The 19,041-nt window shown below is 55.0% G+C and overlaps 2 protein-coding genes across 2 annotated transcripts in view; one reads left to right on the forward strand and one right to left on the reverse strand.

Annotated features, from left to right (window-relative positions):
• The window catches only part of GRAMD4 (GRAM domain containing 4), a 467,167-nt gene that overhangs the window by 180,357 nt on the left and 267,769 nt on the right, over positions 1–19,041 (reverse strand). The gene's annotated exons all lie outside the window — the stretch shown is intronic.
• Positions 1–19,041, forward strand: part of CELSR1 (cadherin EGF LAG seven-pass G-type receptor 1) — a 137,270-nt gene that overhangs the window by 73,921 nt on the left and 44,308 nt on the right. Inside the window, exons 4-5 of the mRNA XM_034987292.1 lie at positions 2,920–3,035; positions 3,422–3,510. Coding sequence (XP_034843183.1) covers positions 2,920–3,035; positions 3,422–3,510 — 205 coding nt within the window. The remainder of the gene's footprint in view (positions 1–2,919; positions 3,036–3,421; positions 3,511–19,041) is intronic.

Below are 19,041 nucleotides of genomic sequence, written 5' to 3' on the forward strand. Positions count from 1 at the left end.
TGATTTTGACGCACAGCCCATGGCTCTGCCACGTTCTGTTAGAACAGCCAATGGGGGTCCCTGTCTGGGCATGCTGTGAGGGCTCGGGGGTGCAGAGGACGTGGCTGGCTCTCTTGGTGCTTGGCCTGTTCCCCAGGCTGCAGCAGGTGTAAGTGTTGTCCACCTTCAGCGCGGACGGCTCAGCGGGGCCACGCATGCCAGGCGCTGGGGCCTGGCTCTCTGCCCTCTGCCCACAAGACCTGTGTGCAGCAGGGCACAGCCCGAGGGCACGGCCTCCAAAGCTAGGGCTCTGCCGTGGGATCCCTCCTGGCCACTCTGTGCCCCACGTGGTGGGGGTTTAAAACACCGTGCTTCTGTGGATGTCCGCCCTCCAAACCAGAGGCGTTTTATGTCTTCTGGCAAACGTGTCCCTGGCATGTGACGGGCGCTGGTTTGGGGCATGTGATCTTGACATCTGTATGGCCATGGCCACCCGCCCCCAGGGCGTGGCTGGCAGCCTGCGGTCACACGCTGTGCAGTGACCGTGGGCCGCGGATAAGCTGCAGGGGGGGGGGTCCCTGCTGGAGGCTGACCTAGGAGGTGACAGGAAGTCCCGGTGCGGGAGGCAGGCAGGCCGTGGCAGCCCTGCCGGAGACCGACGGGAAGTCTGCTGGCTCCAGACTCAGAGAGAAGCTAGAAAATAAAGCGTTTAATGAAATGTGCGAGTAACATAGTGGGATGTCCGCTTGCTTGCCCGGCTTAGCAGTTTCAGATGATTAAGTGTGGCGGCCATATGTGGGCCGTTTCCCGCCTGGGGGGCCGTGGCTGGGACATCAGGGCCCCGCTAAATCAGTGAGTGGTTTGTTAGGGAATGACTTCAACAGCAGAAACCGTGAAAAGCCCTCCCAAACCTTGAGCAGAGCAGCTGCGCTGTGGGGGCTGTGGTTGCTGGGGGGGGGGGCGCTGCCTCCTGGGGGTGCACCGTGGGGCAGGGGGGCTGGGCGCCAGCGAGCAGCTTGTTTCAGGTGATTTCGACTCTCCTCTTCTAGTTCCTGTTTGCCAAGCGGCTGGGTTCCCAGGCGGGCCCCGCGTTCCCAGCTGCCTCTCTTCCTCCACCCCTGCCCCCATCCTCTGTTCTTTGCTTCTCCCCCGGCCGCTCGCCAAGTCTTGGTCTCTGTTTCTAGTCTTTCCTCTTTCTCTTGTGCCTTCTGGATCCTCCCCTTGGCCCTGGGTCCCCTGTTAGCGCTCCATGTCCAGCAGTGGACCTCTGGGTGCCTGCCTGGGGTGGGGTGGGGCCACGCAGCACCATTTGATGCCAACAGCCCATACCAGCTCCCAGCTTGGTCCAAAGAGAAAGCCACAGCAGTGCAACCTGCTGAGGAGAATTAGGTGTGTCCCAGCGAGTGTCTGTCGTAACCGTAATCTGTCCCCTTCTCCCGCCTGTTCACTCCATACCCCGAAGCATCCCCTTCGCTATATGGGTGTTTTTTCTGTGCAGTGTGTTATCAGTTCTCACTGTGTCTTAAACAGAGGGGATTCGAGGTGTGGATGAGAACTGTTCATTTTAAGTAACTCACAGGAAAGCCTGGGGTCACATGCCTGCAGCCTGTGGTTCTGATAGACCCTTGCTGCATGAAGACAGATAAACCAACCTCCAGCCCACTCGGGAAACCGTCCCGAGTTCATACAGGACACTTTCCAGGGTGTCTGTAAGCGGGGCGTCCAGGAGGCCTGGCTGTGACTCAGGGATCCCTGGCTTTCCTGGGACCACAGGGTTGGGAGAAGGATCTCTGAGGATGTATCTCTGGTTGAAATAAGTGGTTCTTCATGCTTCAAATGCGTGAAGTCTGAAAGGTCTGTTTGTTTTCACGAATCTGCTTTTTCAATCATGCTTCCATCCATTCATTTATTCAGCCCACCATTATTAAGCTTTTCTATGGGCCCTGTTTTGGGCTCCAGGATGCAGCAGTGAGAGTCATTCCCTCCCCTTAAGGATCCTAGGTTCTTTTTTTTTTTTAAGATTTTATTTATTTGACACAGAGAGAGCGATAGAGAGCACAAGCAGAGGGACCGGCAGGCAGAGGGAGAGGGAGAAGCAGGCTCTCCACTGAGCAAGGAGCCCGATGCGGGGCTCGATCCCAGGAGCCTGGGATCGTGACCTGAGCCGAAGGCAGACGCTTAACCGACTGAGCCACCCAGGCACCCCTAGGATCATAGGTTCTTAAAAACAAATCAATAAGCAGTATAATTTCAGAAATAGACTGATGTGCTAGATTCGATGGAGGTGGGGGCACAGTGTGGATGAAATGAGTTATGGAAAGTGCAGTTAGAGTGTCTCCTGAGGGGTCTGCAGAGAGAGCCAGGGAAGACTGTTCCCGGCAGAAAGAGCAGCAGGTGCAGAGGCCCTGGGGCAGGGAGGCGTGTAGTGTTTGGGAAGAAAAGGACCTTGTGTGCTGGAGTCTGGTGGTAGAGACAAGGGACAGAGGCCCCGAGGTGGTCATCAACACAGCCTCTCTGCGTGGAAGGGGACCGCATGCCTGTGCCCTGGGGAACATGCGTGGGGATCCGTTTCCAGGCGCAGAAGATGCACCGCACGTTTTTCTGTTCAGACATCTCTAATTGGTTCAGTGGCTTTTAGGACACCGTTCAGATGTCATCTTTTCCAATTCTACAGGCCGTGGAAACCAGATTCCTCTGTGCAATCCTGTTTGCCGTTTCCAGAAAAGAACATCGCTAAGCAGGTTTTATGGGCTGTCAACCGCTGATGAGAAAAATGAGTGCCCGGGGACCAGAGTCTTCCCTGAGTGTGGCCCCCTGCTCTCGGCCGCTGCTGGCTGGGCATGTCGCGTCTGGGCAGCCTCTTCCTTCTACAGCCGCCACCTGCAGACCTTCCGAGCAGGGCTCATTCGTTCTGTGATGTGCCTCTGCTTGGCCCCACAGGTTTGCCACCCGGGAGAGGAACGCCCTGCTGCTGTATAATGGCCGCTTCAACGAGAAGCACGACTTCATTGCCCTGGAGGTTGTGGGTGAGCAAGTGCAGCTCACCTTCTCGGCAGGTGGGCCCCCCCCCCCCCGGAAGGAGCAGCCCTCCAAGCCCCCACGGGCACTTTGTCGGTGGGAACCACCCCGATCCCAGGTGGCGCCTTTAGCTGCACTCACCCGCCAATCCCCGAATTCTACTAGGCATCCGTCCTGTTGGGGGCTGGGGGGGAGGATCCAGAATGCACAGAGGTGTTCATTGTGGCGTTCTTTAGGACGCCGGAAACACGGAAGACAGCTCAGATTCCCCACATGGGGACTCACTGTACATCCGTCGATTAAAAATATTTAAAAAGCCATTCACCGCGTTATCCGCGCTGTCGGAAGAGAGCGTTTATCCAGATGTCTTATTCGTGGCCCACTAACGTGTGTTCTCTCTGGACCCCCTCCCCGCCACCCGCAGGTGAGACTACAACCACAGTGACACCCCAGGTTCCCGGGGGCGTGAGTGACGGGCGCTGGCACTCGGTGCGGGTACAATATTACAACAAGGTAGGACGGGGTGCCCCCCCACGCCTCCCGCCGGCCTGGCAGCTTTTCTGTCTCAAGTCATTTATACTCCGAAGTTTAAAAACGTCTATACTGGCTGGAAACATGACTTAGGCAATGAGCATTTGTAGAGGGTCCGTGTGCTGGGTGGGGAGACTCAGGGACCCCCAGGGATCACCCCGCGGTGGGGAAGGCGTGGAAGGCGTTCATGCATTGTGGCGACCTTGGCTCGAGCTGTTACTGGTGGCTGTGATTCTAGGCCATTTGCACGCGACTCCAAAGCCAGAATTATCCACTCTGACGTGGACGTGACCCGAGCAAGAGTCAGGAGGGTCTTGGAGGAAAGGCTGCCAAGGTGTGGCCAGTTTGGGTTTCGTTTTATTTTGCTGTGCACGGGCTCGTGAGGAAACAAGGTTTTCATCAGGATGTTCCACTTGCCCTCGCTGTGGTTTTTGCGAGCCAGTTTTCTCTTTCCCGGTGCACTCCCGGGCGCCCCCACGGGGAGGTGAGGGACAACAGCCTGCTCCTGGGCACAGGTGGGAAGACGGTGCCCATGTCCTGGAGGGTCAGGAACCCCCGAGGACAGGGCTGTGTCTCCGTAGCGTGGGGCACACTCACTCTGAGCTCAGCGACTGTTCTGTGTGCCTGGGTGCCAGTCTGCCCGCTTAGGCCCGGGGGCCCCCCAGAGCCCATGCTCTGTCAGGGAAGCAGAGAAGGCACACCTGTGACTTTTCCTTCCTGCTTAAGTGGGAGCCCACCTCCCCACGCCGGCTGAGGGCTTTCAGCTTTCCAACCGTGTCGGCCTTGGCACCCCCATCAGCGTGCCCGCACGTAGCATGTTCTGGAATCATCTGTGGATGGCCCAAGCAACTGTGTGTCACAGTTGAGCAGGGTCAGGACCCCTGATGGGGTCACCCCTACTTAGGCCATCGCCCGCACGCAGGGAGCATCCACCAGGGGCCTGCCTGCTGGCAAATCCCCCTGCGGAGGCCCCCCCCGGAATGTTCTGGAAGAGGGAGCCTCCCGCCAAGAGACGCACAGGGGTGCATCCCTGCAGCCCGCCGTTTCCGTTCCCAGGGCCAGCCTTTCAGCAGCGCTGAGCCGCTGAGCCAGACCCTCAGCGCGGGATTAGGCTGTTCCTTTCCTGGGGCTCAGCCACTTCCTCTCTTGCCTGAGGTTATTCCATGTATGTCTTAGGCCTCCGTGATGGGGTTTGCGGGTCACACTGTCGGGAAGCGTTCGGTGCACATCTGTCTCGCGGGGGCAGGGCGGGCGGGAGCGTGTTGTTTCTATGTGACTCAGCGCCCCAGGCTCTTAACGTTTCCAGATGCAGTGACGTTCTTCGGCGTGGCCCGCAGCTGGGCAGGGCTCAGCAGGTCGCAGGCACGTTGGCAGGGGCGGGAGGGCTGCTGGCCCCGAGGCAGGACACCCCCGGGATAAGGGGTGAAGGTGACTCAGGAAGTGGTCCCTCAGGGCTGGTGGCTCTGCCCTGCGGACCCTTGTTCTGTGGTCCATGCTGACTGTGGTCCTACCTGCCTGGGCCCCCTCGCCTGCGCTCTGCATACGAGACATAATTCAGGGCAGTCTGGGAGGGAAGAATGGTGGAGAGTCAGAGGCCCCCTCTTGCATCACGCCCTGCGCTCTCCCACTGCCCGGCTCTCGCTCACATGCCCTCCTTGGCCTCCTGTTTCTCAAGGTGTGGTCTGCTCTGCATGTCTTGCATCCTGCGGGGGAACCTACGGGGGCCCCTGCAGACCCTCCCCAGGTCTGCCCGGGCTGTCTTATCAGGCAGGGTCCTCACAGGAAACAGGGAGCCCTCAAACAGGATGGTCTCAGCAGGGCTTATTCCCAAAGCGGGGGGCAAGGCGTGGGGCGCCCACGAGGACTAGTGTGTGACCCCAGACGGTGGCAACAGCAGGGCTGTGAGCACCTTCAGGCCTGGAGGAACAGGGGAGGGCAGAGCCCACAAAGGTAGAGTCGTGGAGAGAAGCCACTTACGTGGGGTAGTGACCTTCCACGGAGGCCCTCCTGGTGGCTCACCCTGCCCTCCCTCTGATCTCCTGTTGGGCTCCCATTGGCCAAAGCCAGCCAGAAGCCAGGTGTGGTGAACCCTTGATGAGGTCCATATGGGTCGGCCTCCCGTGCAGGGAGCAGGCCAAAGTCCATTTACTTTTTCTCTGCTTAATAACGTTGTAGACGAGAGGGTCTTTTGGTGTCATTTGCCTTCCACGAAGGGAAGACGCATGAGAGCTGGGCTTTTTCCTGGGAAGGTGTTTTTGAAAGCAGACACTTTGCACAAACATGTTGGACTTCGTCAAGCGCGGCAGAGCCCCTCCCATGCCCCCTTGCTGAGGTTTGGGGCTGATCTGGAGGATTTGTGATCTGACTCTGTCGCAGACGTGCATTTTTTCTGAGGCTATTTTGCAGGATAAACATTTGCATCACCAACGTGCAGAAGCGTGAGCGTACCCGATGGGGAAGGTTATGCCTTTCCCACTTGGAACTCAGGCTTGGTCGCAGGGCGGCCGGGGGATGGGGAGAAGCATGCTCCCTATGGAAACGGCTCTCATGTGGGCATCTCGTCTCTTTGCTCTTCCTGGAGAGAACTCTGTGAAAGGGGGTCTCTCACTTCCTGAGCACCTGCTCTGTGCCTGAGGCTGCTCTCATGCTGGGCATCTGCAGGGGTCCTGTGGAGGCCCCTCGCTTTGCTCCAGCATCTCTCAGCCCGGGGCTGGGGGCATAGACACGTCATCAAGGGGATGTTTAGTAAGATCCTGGGGAAACACGGATGGCTCGTGTCTCCCTCTCCTGTGGCATCGGGGAGTGTCTGCCCACGCCAGCCATGCCCACTAGGAGTCTGCAGGGCGACCTCCCGGCCGCTGGGCAGACACGGACCTTGCAGGGCGTGGGGCTCGGAGAGAGGGGGCTGCTGGAGGTGGTGTGTGAGGCAGGGCCACATCGGCTGGGGATTTGGATGTTGGGCGAAGAAGGGACTTAGGAGGAAGTGAGGTGTGTTAGGCAGGTGTCTCCACCTCGGCACTGTTGACACCTCTCAGTGGTGGCTCATTCTTTGTTCCACGGGCCTGTAGGGTGCTGAGCGGTGTCCCTGGCTTCTGTCCGTTAGCGCCAGCAGCACCCCCCAGTTGTGACAACCAGAATTATCTCCCATCATTGTCATGTGTCCCCAGAGGCCTCAGCAGGGGACACTGCTGCTTTGACCGGCCACACGTGCCTGGACGAGGTGGTAGAGCCCCTCGTGGCTGGGCTGGCTGCGTGAGCCTTGGTGGGCTTGGCCTCTTCGGGCTCAGGGCCATTCTGGGATGATGTGCGCTGCCTTTGGTAAGCGCTGGAAATGTTTTCATAAAGACAGGAGAGGTCCGGCTGAGGCTGAATGGAAACTCTCCCCTCCAGCATCCGTGTCCTCTGCTTCTAATAGGGCGGAACATCCAAATGCCTGAGGTTTCCATGACCTTGGGGAAAGGGGCCACCCAGAGCAGGGGTCATTTGGAACTACTCTGCCCAGCCACACTTCCGACCCTGTGTTTCTTCAAGTCACTCCTAACCTTGTGGGTCTGACCTCACATTAGAATGCCAGGTGTCCTGAGGGAAGTGGGTGATGTGCGGGCCAGCGCAGAATAATGGCCCCACACGCCGCACTCTGGGGTCGGACGGGGGAGGGGGGTCTCCCTCTGCTTTGCTGAATGTTCCAGAAAACTCAAGGGCTTCAGAGTGATAGGCGTGTACTTCTTTCCAAAACTGCGCAAATGGCAGCATTTGTAATTGTTGTTTTTTATAGGCGGGGATGCATCGTTCTCTTGTAGAGCCCAGCCTACAGAAACTGAGGAGTTATTCAGTAGGAAGGAGGGTCGTTCATGCAGCACAATGTCACACGGCCATGAAAAGTGATGAGGTCGTGCTCTGTTTGCTGATGTGGAAAGATCTCTAAGAATGTTGCTCATCGGTTTAACAAGCGCACTGAAGACCAGGTCGTAGACCGTACACTTTTTTTTTTTTTAAGATTTATTTGTTTATTTGAGAGAGAGAGCACATGCACGCGGGAGAGCATGAGCAGGGGGAGGGGCAGAGGGAGAGGGAGAGAGAGAGAATCCCAGGCAGACTCCCTGCTGAGCACAGAGCCCCACTCAGGGCTCAGTCTCACAGCCCTGAGATCATGACCTGAGCCAAAATCAAGAGTCGGATGCTTAACTGACTCAGCCACACAAGCACCCCGGACCATACACGTTTTAATTTCAAATTGCAAACTTTCAGAAAAGTTGCAAAATTAAAACAAGAACTCCTATTCCCTTTGCCTAGATGCCCAATTGTTGACATTTTTCCACTTTCGCTTTATTATTCTCTATCCCTCACGCCCCCCCCCACATGCATCCTGCTCCTATTGCACCTGCTGGTCTGAGCACCCTCAGTGGTCACACCTGTGTCCGGTGTCTCTGTGCTGAATGTTGGCTGTGTTCTAATTCCATCAAGCTCTCCACATGTATTGGTTGGTTTTCTGCTGTACAAGGAGTTCTCTCTTCTTTCTGTGTATTTATATTACTATGGTTTCGCAAATTCCTGTTTTATTCAATGGACCATAATCTATTGCTTTCTTTTTTTTTTTTTTTAAAGATTTTATTTATTTATTTGACAGAGAGACAAAGAGAGACACAGTGAGAGGGGGAACACAAGCAGGGGGAGAGGGAGAAGCAGGCTCCCCGCAGAGCAGGGAGCCCGATGTGGGGCTCGATCCCAGGACCCTGGGATCATGACCTGAGCCGAAGGCACCCGCTTAACGACTGAGCCACCCAGGCGCCCCTATTGCTTTCATTAATTTGATGTTCAGATTGTTTCCTGTTTGGCCCATATCTCAGGTTTGGCTAAAGGGTGTAAGTGCTAGCCGTATATAGCTCTGGCCTTTTGGCACCCCCATTGTTTTTATTAGCAGTCCTTTGCTTTTTGGCAGAAAAAGATATTCCAGGCTTATTTTGTACTTTTTCTGCCCCAGCCCTGGAATCAGTCATTTACTCACAGAACTCTGGATTCTTTTTGCAAAGAATGGCATTTAGAAAACAAAATCCGGGTGCCAAGCGTTCTTGCCGCTGCTGGGGCGTCTCAGTCACCGTCTCACTCACCTTCTCACTCACCAGGCAGAACTAGAACATGTATGTGTGTGTAGGTGTGTATGCACAGACATGTACGTGCATTCCGAAGTTCCTATTTGTTTTGTCCCTACTTCTTGAAGTCCTTGAATTCCATCCCAACACGACAGAGTCAATCTAGTTTTTCCTGTTTCATGTTTGTAACTCTTTTCTCTCAGTGAGAAACCTGTTCCCATTATCCTCAATATGGCTATTTATTTTCTCACTCCACTGTTATTTAAACGACGTGCTGACCCACTGAGCCGCTGGCTTGCAAGCTGCTCCCTCCTTGGGCCTGACTCTACCACTGACTCCAGCAGGTGCTAGGAACAAGGGCCTTTAACAGAGATTTGGCTGATGTAGTAAATTATTGAGAAAATAGAGGAAGGAAAGAAGGAAGGGAGTTTGCTTAAAATTTGTTATAAATTTAGAGGCAATGAAAATACAAAATACCAGAATACGTGTGATGTAGCTAAAGCATTGCCGAGAGGAAGAATCATAGCACTAAAAACACTATGAGGAAGAAAAGGAAAGTCTCAAATCAGTAATCTAAGCTTCCACCTTAAGAGCTTCTAAAAATAAGAGCAAAATATACTCGAAGCAGGTAAGCAAAAGAAGGAAATAATAAAGATAAGAGTAGAAACCAGAGGAGTTGAAAACTGAAAAGTAATACAGAAAATCGATCAAATAGCTTTGGAAAGATCAACAACACTGGTAAACTTCTAGCAAGACTGAGGGAAAAAGAAAGACAACACAGTTCCCACTGTGAGGAATAAAACAGGACATCAGTACAGACCCTGCGGACACCGTGGGTAGTGGAGGAATTTCAAACACAACTCTGCCTATGTGCATTTAAGGCCAGATGGAACGGTCCAATTTCTCAAAAACACAAGCCGCCACAACCCACCCAATATGCAATAAATAATTGAATGACCACATTGCTGTTAAGGAAATGGCATTTGTAATTTAAAAACTCCCTCAAATGAGCTCTCCAGGCCCAGTTGGTATCACTGGAGAATTCTGCCAAATGTTTAAAGAATGACATCAGGGGCTCCTGGGTGGCTCAGTCATTAAGCGTCTGCCTTAGGCTCAGGTCATGATCCCAGGATCCTGGGATCAAGCCCCGCATCGGGCTCCCTGCTCCATGGGAAGCCTGCTTCTCCCTCTCCCACTCCCCCTGCTTGTGTTCCCTCTCTCGCTGTCTCTCTCTCTGTCAAATAAATAAATAAAATCTTTAAAAAAAATAATAAAAAATAAAAAAAATAATGACATCAATTCTAAATGGTCCCTTCCAGAAAAATAGAAGAGGAGGGGATGCTTCCCAGGTCTCTGGGATGTTCGTAGTACCCCGATAGGAAAACCAGATGAAGAAGGAAACCAGAGGCTCGTGTCCCTCGTGACTCGGTGTAGCTCATGTCCCCACGGAGGTCTGCACACGGGTGTTCATGGCAGCCCCAGACTGGAAACAACCCAGTGGCCTTGGTGGGTGAATGGTGAGGCGGACTGTGGTGCATCCCTCCCACGGAAGGTGGGCTGTGACTCAGGGTACTCGCGGCAGAGACATACGCCAAGTGACAAAAGCCGGCCTCGCCAGCTTATGTACTGATGATTCCATTTATAAAACATTCATTAGATGTCGAAAGGACAGAATTGGAGAAGAGATTAGTGGTTTTCCGGGGTCGAGGTGAGGGCAGGAGGGAAGCAGGCATGGCTGTGGGAGGACAACAGGTGGGGTCCCCGGGGCGATGGAATGTTTTCTGTCCTGCCGTGTCGGTGTCCACACCACGCTCTAACACCTGTAACGCTCTTACCATTTTGCAGGATGTTTACCATTGGGGGAAACTGGGGAAGGGCACATGGCATCTCTGTTACTGTTGACAATCGCATGCACATCTAAAATGATCTCAAAATTAAAGGCTTCATTAGTGGAACTTTGCAAGATAGATAAATAGGTGCTGGCATATGCATATTTTTTTTCTGAGGGGTACCCTCCCCTGCCCCCCCCAAGAAACCCCATATCCATCAACAGCATGTGTCAGAGACCTTCTGCTATAGGTCATAAACCACCCCAAAGTGTGGTGTATTAAAATGTCAGATACTTATTATTTCTTGGGATTCTGTGACAGAAGCATGGTGGCTTTTTGTTGTCAACAGTCTACCACGTGGTGGACGAGTCTGGGGAGAAAGATGATGAAAGGGACGTCTCTTGTGTTCATTTTGTACCTTTCTGTGATGTTTTTTGGGTCTTCTGTTTTCCCACGAGTGCTGCAGAAGTTACCTGGGTGATGGGGCTATGAACCAGGCTTTTTTAACGTTTAGGTAAACTTTTGCCAAGGACGTCAAGGCTTTGGGGGAAAGGAGGGGCCAGGCTGTTGTCCCTGCCTCAGCACCGGGGGTCACACCGGCTTTGCTTTGCCCACTGACACGGAGCTGCATGATTCACCACTCGGCAGCTTCGCCCGGTTCAGCACGAGCCTCCAGTCCGGAGCGCGAGTGCTTTTGTCTCTCTCCCGCCGCATTTCCGCGGAGGCAGCCAGTTTCTCCAGGACTGGAATGGCCTCTGTTGCATCTGTGCCCATGGGTAGTCCATAAATACCGACTGTCAGGGCTCTCGAGACCGAATCGGAGGGCCATGTCTGCCACTGCTTTATCCTGGGCCTGGAAGGTCCGGTGCCTCCCTGGGAACCCAACGGGCAGAGAGAAAAGCCTGATGAGCCGCCTCTGGGGGGGTCCGGGCCAGCCGTCCCCGAGAGAGGCGAGGGCCCCAGCCTGTGGGCGGCCCAGGGGCTGGAACTCACATGCTTCCTCTCCAAAACATGACCTCATCAGATGGTAGACAGTCACCTGGTGTGGAAACATAATTATTGCCTGGGACTCACGCAGCCCCACCCTGGGGCCTTTGTGTCCCACGGCCTGGTGTGGAAAGTCAGCCTCGGGCCTGGGCTCCCGGTCTGGCACTGGTCACTGTTCTGCACCTGCCGCCTGTTTCACACCCCCATCCCTCCCAGCTTTCCCGAGGGGCCCCTCCCCGCACCAGGCTCACTGCCTTTGCTTGCCTCTGCCCCCACCCCCGGGGAATGAGGACATTTACTGACCAGGGTCCTCATGTCCACCCTTGGAGGAGGAAACCGAGGCCCAGAGAAAGGCCATGGGGGCCAGCGGTGGGCCGAGCCAGGGTCTAGTGGTTCTTGCCCACTCGTGGGCTCCGCGGATCCAAGGGCTACACGGATTCCCAGACCCTGGCGTTTGTGGGCGGCCTGGAGGAGCCAGGGGCCTTGGGGGGTCTCTGCTGCTGTCCAGACTCTGGGGACTGAGAGGGGCCTGTTAGGGTCCCCGCGGGAGCAGGCAAGGCTTTGCAGGAGTGTGTGTGTGTATGGCGTGAGCACGTGTGCATGTGCATGCTAGTGAATGTGTGTACTCACACACGTGTGAGTACATGTGTGTAAGTGTGCACATCTCTTATAAGCCTTTCTCCCTTTGTCTAGGAGGCTTTTTGAAAAGGTGACCGTGGCCTGTAAACCCGTGCAGGCAGGAGTGACTGTTGTTGCCAGGAGCTGTCTGTCCTCTCTGTCCTGGGAGGGGTGGGTTGAGCGCAGAGCCCACCTTGGCCCCAGGAGCCCCTCCCAGGCGCCAGGGCCCTGTGCCTGGGACCCCGCGGGCTACTGCTCAGGGTACTCCCTGCCCCACCTCTCGTCCGGTGGGAAGTAGCTGACCGTCAGATCTGTAGACCCCACCAGTGGAGGGATGTGAGCTTCTCATCTGGTGCCTGAAGGTCCCCCCAGTTTGCGTCGAGTAAAGCCCCCAAGAGAAGGATCATTACCCCAACTTTCCAAGAAGTTGCTGTTTAAACATCAGGAACCCCTATTTTGAGCCCCTCATTTGTCATTGGAGAAAAGACCCCCTCGGAGCAAATCTGCATAAACTCCCTGGTTCCCAGAAACCCGGGGAGCCTGCTGGCCGAGCTGGCCACAGAGGGGGGACCTGACCCCCGCCAGTAGGGACGGCAATGGAGGCTCCTGGCCCCACACAGACCCTGGGAGCTTTTGTCTGGTGAAGGACCGGGCCGGTGAGGGGCTGGCACCATGCCCTGTGGATCTCGTCCAGAACAGAAGTTATCCCCACGGAGATCACTGGGGCCTGCAGGAGATGCTTATTAGTATCCAGGGCCGAGCACACAGGCTTTCCAGCCCTTGGCCCCGACGGACCCCGTCATATACGTCCACCAGAAGAGCACAGGGCCCCTGTTTTATCTGTGGCTGGGATCGTTTGTGAACTAGGCTTGGCCACCTAAGGGGTCGTTAGGTCCACCTTGGCCTGAGATTTTTTTTTTTTTTAAGAAACTCTAGAGTGAGCACTTGGTTCTGACCCTGGTTGAAAATCTTCTCTTTTTAATGCCCCCAAACATGGAGCATCTGTTGGCACCATGCAGCATTTTGTGGGGCCGCTCTGGAGAAGAACAGGGGCTTCCCTGAAGACGCGGTTATGTGCAAGGTGCGAATTGCTCCTTTTTTCTTTAAAAACGTAAAAAGAATTTTTTCTTTTTTAACTACAAGAAAATATTAGGCCAGCAACAATACAGGGAGAACAGCCATTTGCGCTTTTTTTTTTTCTGGCTTTTCATCCCATCTTTTTAGCAACCACACGGCCAGCAGCAAGCTTTTGTGGGACGTTCCCCTCACGCCCGGGTGCGATGCCAAGCCCTTCACATTCATTCTGCATTTCATCCTACAAGGGAGGTGCTATTTTTACCCGTTTTACAGATGAGTGTGGCGGGCACGGAAGTCAGGTGACTTTGCTCTGTGGGGTCAGGATGTGAGCTCTTGGCCTCCGGGAGGCGATGCTCATCGGAGGCTGTGGACGTGCTGTCCCGTGCCCCCTGCCGGCCTTAAGCCCTCACGGCTGGGCCTCACGTTGGCGTGAGACCGGCTTCAGGCACTCTGCAAAGGGGCTCAGATCCACTTTTCTGTTTTGTTCCCAAAGCACCCTAAAGGTGGTAGCCATGAACTTTTCCAGTGTCTGGAAGAGGCCACCCAGGCGCCAGGTGGTAAGCACCCTGCCCCCGGCCACGAGCGGGTGAGGGAGCCGGGAGCACCTGCCCGCTCCTCAGCCGCACCTGTGCGCAGGGACTTGGCGTGTCTCCTGCATGAGGATACGCAACTGTCTGCCCCACCTGGTGGCCAGCAAGTGGCCTTGCCTGAGGGCCCAGTCAGGCTGGCGGGCAGCCGTTTGCTCCTGCCCCCTAAGGGGGATGCTGTGTGCTCAGGACAGGTTTCTAACGTCTTTACAGAAAAACAATCAAGAAAGGCCTGGGCTTGGGGCGCCTGGGTGGCTCAGTCGGTTGAGCGACTGCCTTCGGCTCAGGTCATGATCCTGGAGTCCCGGGATCGAGTCCCGCATCGGGCTCCCTGCTCGGCGGGGAGCCTCCTTCTCCCTCTGATCCTCCCCCGTCTCATGTGCTCTCTCTCTCTCTCATTCTCTCTCTCAAATAAATAAATAAAATCTTTAGGGAAAAAAAAAAAAGAAAAAGAAAGGTTTGGGCTTTTTTATCCTTAATGTTAAGCTTGAGAAGTAAATACTTTCACAACTTAATTTTGAGGAGCTTCTGCTGGCAACTGAGTTGACTTTTTACCCCAGCCGCCTGACTGCAAATGCAGGTGACGTGGGACAAGGGAATGAGCTGTTGTCCAGAACCGTCTCCGGGCCTGGGCTGTGGGCACCAGCTCCACACGGAGGAAGGGGCAGCTGGGTTCTCGGTGAGCAAGCCATTTTGTCCTCATGGAGACACAGAATCGCGTGCCAAGTTCCGAAGACGCCTGGCCAGTTTCACAGCCTTGGGGAAGCCTGTCTAGTCCGTGTAACTCTTGGGTTCCTCCCGTGTTTACTGTGTGGCAGATCCGGAGTGCAGGTGAGCCTGACGTGCATGGCATCCATGCATTGAGTCTGATGTGACCAAGCCTTGTTGTGGGATCCAGTATGAGCGGGCAGGTGGGGTTCCTGCAGCAGGGACTTGCTTTGGGGGGGATGGGGAAAGCAAGGCAAGTCAAGACGAGAAAAATCAAGTAGCCTGAGGTGCCTGGGGGGCTCTGTCAGTTAAGCATCTGCCTTCGGCTCAGGTCATGATCTCAGGGTGCTGGGGTGGAGCCCCATGTCGGGAGCCTGCTTCTCCCTCTCCCTCTGCTGTGCTCTCGCTCTCTGTGTCAAATAAATAAAATCTTAAAAAAAAAAAAAAAGTAAAAGAAAAATCAAGTAGCCCAAGTGCCTCGAGAAGAATCGGAAGGGGTGAGGTGATAGCAAGTGGTTGGGCCTTGAGGTTAAACCCCCCATGTTCCCTAACCTGTCTTTCCTATGTTCCTTCTCTGCCCCTCTCGTATGTGGTGCTGGGGGTGAATCCCTGCAAATGGGGATGTAGACTCGTCAGCACCTCACTGTCCTGGGGTCCAAAGCACCTGTGTGCAGGCTTGCCTGGGGAACAGGGATCCTGCCTGGAGGGCAAGAGGGAGTCCACACCCATGTGGTACAGGTGGGGAAACTGAGGCTCAGAGAGAGTGGTTTCCAGCTAGACCGTGTCCTGCTACCTTCCTACCAGCGTGGGCACTCCATGCAGGCCCGCTTTGGGCCTCCCGCGAGTCAGCATCTTGGTCCTGTGTTTGAGTTCCCCCAGTGTCGCATTGGAGGCTCCTTAGGAATTTGGTGTGGATCCTGGAAGCACGTGTGCATCTGGATGTTACTCTCATGACCCCATCTTCCAATTTGCTTCAATGCCTGCTTCCCGGGGAGGGCTGGTCACCTCTGTGCCAGGACCGGCGGAGTCTGGCCCACGTTTCCTGCCCCTCGGGCCCTGTTCAGCAGACCCTCACGTCTGGTCTGAGCCTCACTGCGTGTGAGAAGTGACAGTTCGGTACATGTTCAAGGCTGCATTTTGACTCCTTATGACATTCCCAAAGTCCAGCCGTGTGTGAATTCTTTGATGTGAATTTTGGTTCATCATTTCTGACACAAAGCATGAATCCATTTATTTCCCAAGACTTGCTGCTCCTGGTGTCTGGTTTCGAGGCACCCCCACTCTGCCTTCCCCCCCGCATCCAGCGTTTGAAACCGAACCCCATCAGCCTCCCTGATGAGGAATTGTTTGCAGCAGGGTAAAAGGCTGTAGAAATGTGAGTACTTCGTAAGGACCAAACGCTTTTGTGCACGCAAGAAAATCTCCACCAGCTGCTTGAGAGCATCTGAATGGAGGCACACGGGGAGGGTCTGCACGTAGAGAAGAAAATAAATTGAAGGAAAATAGAAAGGGACAGACCCTAAGTGATGACCTCTGAGGGACTTCCGGAGAATCAGGAACCTGGATTTGCACAGAGTTGCAAAGCTTTTTGCTTTCGGGTCCCCCCCAAAGCACATGGCAGCCCTCTTGGTTTTCTCACTTGGCGGCAGGGGTGAGCATGGTGGGGTCTGTCCTTGCTGGCCCCGCTCTACCTGCCCCGTGGCGGGCTCTGCTCAGGAGGGGTGCAGGCCTCACCATCTGCAGGCCCTGCTGGCTGGCTCATGCCTCTGGTTTTGCCTGCTTTGCCTGGACCCTGAGTGCCCAGGCCTGGCTGCTGCAGGCGTGGGGCCCCGTGGGGCCTGGCTGGCCCCCCGGCCAGGCAAGCCGAGCCCGAGGGAAAGAGAGGCAGGGACACCAGCCTTCGCCCTGCCTGTGTCCAGCCCCCTTCTAACGTGAGCATTGTTGCCACGTGACCTCTTTACTTCCCGTGTCTTTTTCTTGGTGCAAAGGTGTGGCAGATGTTCACAGTTCCTAAGAGTATTAGAGACCGTTTGTTTTGTCTCGTTCTTTATCTTGTTCTGTGTGTCCATGCTGGCGGCGCTCCAGCGAGCGAGCTCTCTCTCATTCGCCCGTGCCAAGTCCCCGCATCTGCGCTCCGAATGAGCGGCTTAAACCGCTCTCTCTTCTTCAAACACGAGAGGTGGACACGCAGAGGTAAGCCGGGGGCTGCCACGGTCCTCCGATTTCTGCCCCGCGGGGGGTTCCTTCTACGTGCTGGCCGTGCGGGGGAAGACGCGCTTTGTCTTCCCTCGGCAAGAACACATGACCTGAGCCCAAATCCAGTGCACCTGCCCGTGCGTTCACCTCGCTTCTCCGACCTGACCCGGGCTGTTTGCGCGGCGACCTGCACACCTCCCACCCTGACGGAGAGCTTTCACTCTCTTCCCGCGTTTTATTGCTGGTGACGGTCTCGACACGAAGGCCTCGTGGTGCATTTTATCCCCACTTTCCGATCAAAATGGGAAGGAGCTTCCCAGCGGTTATCCAGTAGACTGTGGCCACGGGGGTCGAGGAGGGCGGATGCCCATCCAGACAACCGCAATTCACATCACGCAAAAGGAACCGTTGTAAAGTGAACAACTCTGCCATTTAGCGCATTCACAACATGGTGCAACCTTCCCCCCCCATCTAGGTCAGAGATCTTTCCAGCACCCTAAGAGGAGACTCTGTACCCACTAGCGCTGCCTCCCGATCTACCCCCACCCCAGGACCCAAAACCACCAGGCTGCTTTCTGTCTATGGATCTGCGTTCCTGGACGTTTCACATAAATTGAATCCTGCAACACGGGACCTTTTGTATCCGGCTGCTTTCACTTAGCGTCATGTTCTGGAGGCTCATCCATACTGTGTCAGCTGTCGCCGCTCCATCCCTTTTAAAGGCTGGATCGTAATTCCGTGGAATGCAGAGGCCACATTTTGTTCACCATCCTGCACACGGACATTTGGGTGGTTTCCACCTTTTTGCTATCGAGAACGACGCTGCTGTGAACATCCGTGAGCAGGTTTTTGCGGGAGTCCCTGTTTTCAGCTTCTCGGGTTTGTTCCCAGCAGGGGAGCTGCCAGGTCCTGCCGTGACTCTTAGAGGAGCCCCCCCGATGCGTCCCCAGGCCCCCGCGCATGCCTCTCCCCACACGTCCCTCGTGTTCTCCTGCTGTGGCTGACCACACGGTGGCTGTCGGCGCGTGAGGCGGGCGTGGCAAGTCGCTGTCCCGCGTGCTACGTGTTCTGGGGCAGCCTGAGAAGGGGTGGGACAGTGGGCTGCTGTGTGGGGCAGGGGTCCCCCCGGATCCTTCACGGTGTCTGTCCTGCTGGTCCTTTTCGTTCCTCATCTGAGAATGTTGCTCTCTCGGCCAGAAGGGCTATCGCTTGACCTGACCGCCCGTGGGTGCGGGGGCAGGAATCGAGACGCGGGCGTTGGATGATGTTGAGCAGACGCTGTGTGTTCTCCCGAAAGCCGACTGGCTGGTTTGATGATGTGTCGCTAGGCTCTGACGTCTGTCTTCACAGTGGGCTGTCTCCAGCCAGCAAGAGCTGCTCTCAATTCAAATGCTGGTGTTCGCGGGGGCCCTTGCCTCCCGTCCTCCCTCCCTCGCCGCAGTGCTTGGATGCCAGGACCCTGGCCCGTTGACTGCGAGCAGCAGTTTATAACAATTGCAGTCTTGCTAACAGCAGCTCTGCTTCATTAGAGCTTTCCAAGGGTAAACGCCGTTGACGTCTTCTGCGAAGGCTCCCACCCAGCCCAAAAATGCAAATTATAAGTTGTAAAGATAATGCGGGGCTCGCATAGCCCGGGGGACGGTTCTTCCCCCAGGATGGCGCCTAGCACTTAGGTAGCCCATAATAGGCACTTGTACATGTTTTTCCAAAGCAGGCTGCAGTAACAGAGGGAGAAAACGGATGATTTTTTATACTCATCTAACTGTTGCTTAACCGAAGGTGAAATCTTTGAGGATATAGTTTATCAGATCTTGTGATCTCATCAGCTGATATAAAAGAAAATGAAGAAGATGAGCCAGGAACCAGGGTACGGGGTCACGTGGTAAAAGCCTCCCTTGGATTTACCAAAGAAGGGTTCCCAGGAAAATCATGTGCCTTATATTAATGTCACTTTTGAAGTCCCTGTAACATAGAGAGGACAGGTATTCTAATATGAAATCCTTCTCTTGTGGGCAGAGAAACTGAGGTTCAGTGATGGGCCTTGTCCACTCAGATGGTTGGCCAAGAGGGAGTGGAAGGCTCAGCTGAGGTCACCATGTACAGTGGTGTAGGCTGTGCACTGCACAATTCGGGGTGGAGGGGGACACCACCCCCTCCACCCCGAAGGGTGAATGGGGTAGCCCCTGGCATCACACAGTTTGGCCACCTGGCTGAGCTCCTGTTACCAGCAGCTCCTTGTCCTGCCTTCCAGCCCAGTGTCCTCGATCGAGTGGATACTTCTTTACTCCTCTGAAAACCTGAAGATTTCTTTTTAAATGAATTGTGAAGTTGTTATTTCCCTATTAAAAAAGACATGGAATTGATTTAATTAAAATTCTCTGTATTTTTACAACTCCCTGTTTCCAATACCATTATAAAGAA

This window comes from Mirounga leonina, unplaced genomic scaffold (genome assembly GCF_011800145.1).
Source record: "Mirounga leonina isolate KUSES-001 unplaced genomic scaffold, KU_Mleo_1.0 Mir_418, whole genome shotgun sequence".
NCBI classification, from domain to species: Eukaryota; Metazoa; Chordata; class Mammalia; order Carnivora; family Phocidae; genus Mirounga; species Mirounga leonina.